The sequence below is a fragment of the Fusarium tjaetaba genome (genome assembly GCF_013396195.1).
Source record: "Fusarium tjaetaba strain NRRL 66243 chromosome Unknown NRRL66243_c0000656, whole genome shotgun sequence".
In the NCBI taxonomy this organism is placed as follows: domain Eukaryota; kingdom Fungi; phylum Ascomycota; class Sordariomycetes; order Hypocreales; family Nectriaceae; genus Fusarium; species Fusarium tjaetaba.
The window spans coordinates 887-7,933 of NW_023501852.1; the positions used below are offsets into that span (position 1 = coordinate 887).

The 7,047-nt window shown below is 46.9% G+C and overlaps 3 protein-coding genes across 3 annotated transcripts; 1 reads left to right on the forward strand and 2 right to left on the reverse strand.

The window, feature by feature from the left end:
• Positions 1 to 384: 384 nt before the first annotated feature.
• FTJAE_14250 (multicopper oxidase) lies at positions 385 to 2,390 on the reverse strand (the record flags this gene model as incomplete). The annotated part of the gene is made up of 3 exons (XM_037347462.1): positions 385 to 1,459; positions 1,515 to 1,998; positions 2,048 to 2,390. The coding sequence occupies 3 exons, from the start codon at positions 2,388 to 2,390 to the stop codon at positions 385 to 387; spliced, it is 1,902 nt and encodes a 633-aa protein (XP_037198743.1).
• A 1,314-nt stretch (positions 2,391 to 3,704) lies between these two features.
• FTJAE_14251 (uncharacterized protein) lies at positions 3,705 to 4,840 on the forward strand (the record flags this gene model as incomplete). Its single annotated transcript, XM_037347463.1, has 5 exons — positions 3,705 to 3,761; positions 3,807 to 3,884; positions 3,932 to 4,088; positions 4,248 to 4,463; positions 4,635 to 4,840. 5 exons carry the CDS (start codon positions 3,705 to 3,707, stop codon positions 4,838 to 4,840), a joined length of 714 nt encoding a protein of 237 aa, XP_037198744.1.
• Positions 4,841 to 5,572: 732 nt separating this feature from the next.
• On the reverse strand, positions 5,573 to 6,499 carry FTJAE_14252 (nucleoside-diphosphate-sugar epimerase family; the record flags this gene model as incomplete). Its single annotated transcript, XM_037347464.1, has 1 exon — positions 5,573 to 6,499. The coding sequence occupies one exon, from the start codon at positions 6,497 to 6,499 to the stop codon at positions 5,573 to 5,575; it is 927 nt and encodes a 308-aa protein (XP_037198745.1).
• Between the last annotated feature and the right edge of the window lie 548 nt (positions 6,500 to 7,047).

The following is a 7,047-nucleotide window of genomic DNA, read 5'->3' on the forward strand; positions in this document are numbered from 1 at the left end:
ACCGGTACCTATGAATTAAGGGCAGAGGAAAACAAGAACAGTAGGTTTTATAAAACATCCAAAGTACCTGCCCGACTAGATAAAATATCCGTGGCCGTACTTGTAAAACTAGTGTGCAGGGTACATTAGCAGGTTATGATGCAAACTGCAGAAAGGCGGAGAACGGTTTTGGCCCGCAGGGTTACAACGCTGAAGTCATCCATGACGGACTTAGCAAGGTTGGGCTGTTCATTTTGTGGAAAGAAAACACATGTTCGGAAATATATATCATTAAAAATTAAGATGTCTGTTCTAATGCATCTAAGAAAATTATTTATAGAACTGGCCTAAACAATGCTGCTCAAGTCCTATGCTCCTAGAATCCATGTTTATATCCCGAACACCTTACTCGTGTTGTCCATAAGAAAGGTAATAGTCTGGCACCCGAGGCCAGTGGTCAACTCCATCCTGGATAATCATCATCATGCCACCTTGAAGATGATTGTCAATATGGCAATGTAGTAGCCAAGCCCCAGGGTTCGTGACATGATATCTCACGACTATCCAAGTCACATTGCCGAACGCGGTTAGCGACGCAAACCCATCCCTTTTGGGGGGGTTGACCAGGTTGAAATTCTCTGGTATATCATTGATTGCCTCTTCGGTCGAGTTCCATCTGAAGTGGCCTATTCCGGACCCAATTTGGAACATCTTGTTCCCATGCTTGTGAATCGGGTGCGGAGGCATAGGCTCGCTGCCAGTAAAAAACAAAAGGTCTACCCAGGTATTGAGCTTGGTGGTGATAGTAACATTGTTCTGTCTATCAACAGCTGGCCCGAAGAGTACAGGCTCCACAGCTGCATCAATATCCGTGGGCATTAGCCGCGTGTGGTTCATAGCCCAAAGGTAAGAAGCACCATCCACCTGCATGCTGAGCGGAAAGAAAGCGTCAGCTTTGGCAGCAACAAACTCAGGCGGAAATGGATATGCAATATCTTGGTTGAAATATTTGACTTCTGGAGAGGTAGGCCTCCCGGCTATATCGATGTGAGGAGTAGAGACGCTGGTGCTGTTCTTGCTACCGACTGATAGTATTGCGTGTCCCATGAGGATTTGGGCTATGTTGACCGAGCTGCAGCGAATCTTGAATTTTCCGGCACTCTTCACATTTACAAATACCGAATACCGGTCGCCATTGGACACAGTTATCGCTTGGACCTTTTGTGGCTCAACGTAGGAGCCGTCCACGGCATATACCCACATGTCGTGTTCATCGATGGACATAACTGCGGTGATAAAGCTGAAGCCTCCAATGATGTCGATAGCGGCCCACTCGCCTATTATATCATCCGGTTCTCGTGTCTCGATAGTTTCGATTGAACCCTTCGTTGTTTTGCACCCCGAAAAAACAGTTTTGGGTAATGCGTCCTCATCACCGCTACCACCACCAAACTTGATCAACGCAGAAGCAGGGAGGCAGCTACCGAAAGGAATATCAGTTTTTATTCAAAATCTTGCTGTGGATCATGTCGTACCCTTTGTCCGTAATTGATGCTCCTGGTACTGTGCCCAAATACTCTCGCTGTATTTGGCTCAGGTGCTTATTCAAGTCGTTTATATTTGGGCATTGAACATGCCCCTTGCCGTTAAATAGGATAGAGTCATAGCATGAGATCTCTATGCCAGCCTCCTGTGTCATTTTCCATTTCTCATCGGATGTCAGATGCGTAAAATCAGACACAAGAAGTGGTTTGATTGCTCGTTCGGCCTCCTCCAGACGTCTTTGAATCTTGACATCTGTTGAAATCAGGTGAAATGGCTTAAGCTTGTCTCTCCTTGGACGGACCAATATGGGGCCGAGGAGCCCGTCTTCGATCTGGCCATGGAAGTGGGAATGATACCAATAGCTACCATACTGAGTTGCCTTGAACTCGTAAACGAAACTGCCACCCGGTCTTATCGGCCGTTGCGTTACTCCTGGAACGCCGTCTGACCAAGGAGTATCGGCCATTTCTATTCCTAGATACTGTCAATGATTGACTGCTCTGAGCTCTTTTTCGAAACATACCATGGTAGTGAATTGTCGTGTTGAATGGAGAATTGTTAAAAACAGTGACAGATACTCTGTCTCCCTCATTGATATCGATGAGGGGACCAGGCGATTGTCCATTGACCAGCATCATCTTCCTAGTAAAACCATCTGGGGTATAATTCTCCCACGTAATGGTCAAGTCGAAGACCCTCTTTCTCCCTATGAAGATCGAGGTTTTATTTGTTCTTGTGCCAGCGTCGACCGCCAACTGGGAGTCAACAGTATCATAAATTGCATGGCTTGTGGGCCACGCAAATAAACTCATGAAGAATAGTTGGACATGTAGAACAAAAAGGGGAAGCCAAGCTGATCGGGCCATGGCAAAGGGAGCGGACGTAAGAGAACACAAAGCTGTAAAGAGCTAGATAATTCCGGGTACAAATGCTTCGACGCTTCTACGTTCTTTATATTAGTCTGATAATCTCTCCGTTCGGTATCTCGGTAAGTGGAGATTATGATCGCCAATTAATTCTTATTTAGTTTGACGATCTAGGGCACTAGTAGATATTTTCAACTATTCCCAGCTGAATCATAGCCACGCTGACCTCGCTCGGTAACGGCTAAGATCTTCTGACTGACTTAAGGATAATCGGGAACTCGGGAGTTCCACTGTAGCCGACGTCATGTTCAACGGGCGGCTGGTTGTAACAGCCCGCAAAATTGAGATAATCTACACGATTGCTTAGAGGTCGTGCATTCTTCGAGGTTCCGCTGGCGAGTCGGCACACTTCTTACACCGTTTTGCTTTTTGCCTCATCTACCCCTTAGCCATGCGCACCGACCTGAATTTACGGCTGCAGCCTCTTACTTTTCCTTCTTTTTAAGTATAAATTAGATTGGAACCTTACCCAAGTCATATGGTTAGTTGTAGTTAATGAAGCTAGCAGCTGTCATTGGCTAATCTTAACATTTGCGAGGAACACAGTTTTCACACACCTTTTTCCATAAAATTTCACGACTGCCTGAACTTGGCGAGTGGTCTCTCAGTCCGTCAGATGTATCTAGGTGGTGACAGCAAACTCCGTGTCCAGGATCATCTGCAGGTAGTCAGAATTCAAGTGGGTGCTTTAGGTTTGAGACTAACCCTTAAAAGGATGTCCTCTACGCCGTAGGATACGTCATTACCGCGCGGCTGGCCAAGGGCTCCTGTCGCGCGGCAGAGCTCCGCTCGCTAGGCATATTGGTCAGAAGAGCAGTATGCATTTAATGGATTCTGCGTTTGCGCTAGAGCGGTCAAGGTACATAATGATGTCTCTCATAATCTTATTCTAAGATAAAAGGCTGGAGCAGAGAAGACCCACATTCCGGTGTCTTGGTATTTCCCGCTCGGTCGTTCCCTAGCAGCTAAATGTGTCACAGCGCGTCGCGCCCTACCTTTACCAGAATAAGTAAATCTGGATATGAGAGTTTAATCCGCGCGGCTCGGGGTTTGTCTTACCTTGGTCCCACAACAAGCCAAACTCCGATTAGTAATGCCTTCTTATAAACCCAAAATGGAAGGATACCTTGGACATTCCTCATTTGATCGATATGACAGATTTCTGGCTTTTAAAGTAGTACCAGTGCCTCCATGAAAATAATTATATCAACCTTACTTTCAAGTCAAGTTCAAGCGATTCAGTCTAATGTCAGAATGTCGAACAAAAAGATCATCACTGCCATCGGTTCTGCCGGTTCCCAGGGCGGCAGTGTCGTTGATATATTCCTCAATGACCCTGTACTAAACAAGGAATAGGCTGCTCGTGCTATCACCCGAGACCCATCGGAGGACAAAGCCAAGAAGCTTGTCGAACGGGGTACTGAAGCTGTCGCTGTAAGTCATAAACAAAGCTCAAATCTCCCGTCCTTGATCATTGGTAGCTGGCGGTCGGAAAGGGTAATTTGAACAACAAGTTCTCTCTTGTCAAGGGCTTCACTGGCGCAACTGCAGTTTTCGATGTCACCAATCATTGGGAAAGCATGAGTATCGACCCCGAGATCCAGCAAGGCAAGAATATTGCTGATGCTGCCAAAGTATGTTGATTACCGATATCAATTTTGGCACGATCAGACTCTTCTTCTTTCCTTAACAAAGGAAACTGGCGTCTCGCACTTCACTTATAGTTCATTGCTCGATATTAAGAAACGCAAGACTTATTTTCGCATACTTAAGGAAGAGCCGCTCTGACATGCGCAGTTACAGACGGCAACCTTCCTCATGTTTATCACTTCAATGGTAAGGCTCGTATCGAAGAGTATGCGAGAGAGTGTGGCGTTCCCTCGAGTTTCTTCCTTCCTGGCAAGTATCTGCAATCCCTGATAGACTTCTTCCGACAGAACGAAGGTGCCCGGGCTTTTGCTGCTCCCATGCCAGAATCCGCGCCTATTCCCATTTTCGATGTTCGCGACACCGGTATCTGGGTAAAAGCTATCGTGTTGAAAGAGGACCAACTTCTGGGGAAGAGGTTCTAGGCTCTACCAGATACACGACTCCTTGAAGGTGGTTGATGCTTTCAAGACAGCATTCCCCGAGGCATGGAAAAAGGCCGGGTTCTACAGTTTACCCTATGAAGCATTCCTTCAGGGCAGGGCGTGAAGGAGTCAATGGGTACGCCAAATTGGGTAGCTGGAGAAGTGTTGGAAAACATGCAGCTCGTTGCCGAACGCGGTTACTTCGCTTTTGAGCCACTTGATGACACCCACGCCGCGCTGGTGGGTAACAAGCCGACCTCCTCGATCGACTTTTTAAGGGGGCATGAGTCCCTCAAGGACCTGAAGCAGCTCAGGTAATCGGCATCTAGGAGCCAGTGTATTAGAGCATCTATTCAAGTATACAATGTTCTCCATGATTGTTTACCATCTCTTGCGAGCGAGATTGTCTAAATGGGTGAGACTTCTAGAGGGCCATCGCGATACAAGGTTCTATTCGATCACCAAACAGAAGAATCCCCAATCTTAGGTACACGATACTTCCATACATAGGTTACTAACCAATCCATTGCACAAAATGGGTGTCACCTCGCTTTTGGTCCAGCGGAGAATGCAATCGCCCCGAAGGCTGTGACAGGGCAAGACTTGAGTTTATCTGTGACTGAAGACGGAACGTTATGGGCGGATAAGAAGGGAGACATGAAGAAATATTGGGATGAGTTAATAAGCTTGCTAAACGCAGACCCAGCGAAATGATTGAGCCTGTCGTGCGTGGATGCGCGGGATACAGCATAAACCTATAATTCATTTAGTCCCTCATTGCATACAGCTTCCACAGAATGGACTTAGATCAACCAGCTCTTATATGTGCACGTGAGAAGTGGCTTCGAGGTTAGAATCTAGACAAGTAACCCGACTCTACGGCCAGCATGAATGAGAACGACATATTTGATCAGATTCATAGCTAAGTATATCGCAGGGCGAGTCTAGTGGGCATTCCCATGGCCTACTTTACTAGATATACCGTGCCTCGTGTTTCCTGAGACCCTACACCATGAGAGGAGAACGGGATAAAACCGAGATCAGAACTATCTATTTCTTAGCAAATGAACTGTCCCTCAACCAAGATTCCAATGTCTGGTGAGCAGGATGAACCTTTTGGAAGGTTGACCGATTCGCCTTATAACCCTCATCTCTAAACCAATCAACCATTACCCCCAGCTCTTTGACTCTCGCCTTCACAGCCTTCGCTAGTAAACCGAATGTTATCGGTGCTGGCTTCCCAGTGGCTCTAAAAAAAGATTCATCAAGTTGAGATGCAGTCAACTCATCGCTGACAAGGCCGATTGTCTTTTTGTTCCAGACATCCGGGTGTAAAAAAGCCTCGGCACCGAAGAAGCCAATGTCCTTAGTAGAGACCCACTGTAAAGGCTTCTCTTTTAATGTATCGCGGAGTATGGTAAGGAGAACCTTACTCTCGAATCCGGGGGACAGATTGTCCATGAAGATTGTAGGCCGCAAGATCGTCCAGCCCATGGGCGTCCCTTGCGTGGCATCACGCAGGTGAATCTCGATCTCATGCTTGGTCTTGAAATGCGGTACCGGTGTGGGGTTAACCCAAGACCTCTCATCACCTCCACGCTCAACACTACTGTAAACAAAGTGCTGAACCCCCGCTTTGATTGACTCGTCCACTAGGCTTCTCCCCTGTTGGACCTCGATGTCGAGTGTCATGCTCTTGTCCGTGGAAACTGCAGCCTGTACTGAATAGACACCCCACAGAGGGACTTCTCCAGCCACAGCCTTGGCAGATTTGAAAAGATCAGGGATAGCGTTGAGATCTCCTTCGATGATCTTGATCGAGGAGGATTTTGCAGCGACGCGTTTGGCAGAGGCGGAGTTTGCATTGCGCGTAACGGCGAGCAGGAGAAAGTTGGCTGGCTGCCTCGCAAGCACGGAGTCAATGAGAGCTCCACCCTGTTTACCGGTTGCTCCTGTGATGAGAAGAGCACGCGACATGACTACCGAGGCTCAGATGGTGTGAAAGCGAGGAATGAAACAAGAATAGGATGTGGAATGGCACTCCAAGTTTGGTTCAGATGAGGCGGGAGGATGTGACTTATGGTTATTATACTAAAACCTGGCTTTGATCTAATAAACACCGTCAGTGGATCTCGGAGACTTTAGGAAGCGGCCATCGGCGAATGCCAAGATGCCGTAGGTAATAATGAAATCTCCACGCTTTACTCTATTAGGACATTCGCGTCGAGTTTACTAGACTCGGCACTGAGTAGCGCCATGGCAGCTGGATGTCGTCCACCGCGCGGGAGACACTGCGGGCATCGCAAGTGTCTCCCGCGCGGTGGTATTACGACCTAACAGGCCTCCACGTACACCCTACATTTTTCTACCAATTAATACCACTCCTGCTAAAGACAATTAGCACTAAGCCTCTACAATTATAACTAATCTAAAGTAATTAGTACTGATCTATCTAGATTACTACTAATCCTATAATAACCTTACTAATTACCTATTATATTTTAAGTATATATATATATTTATTT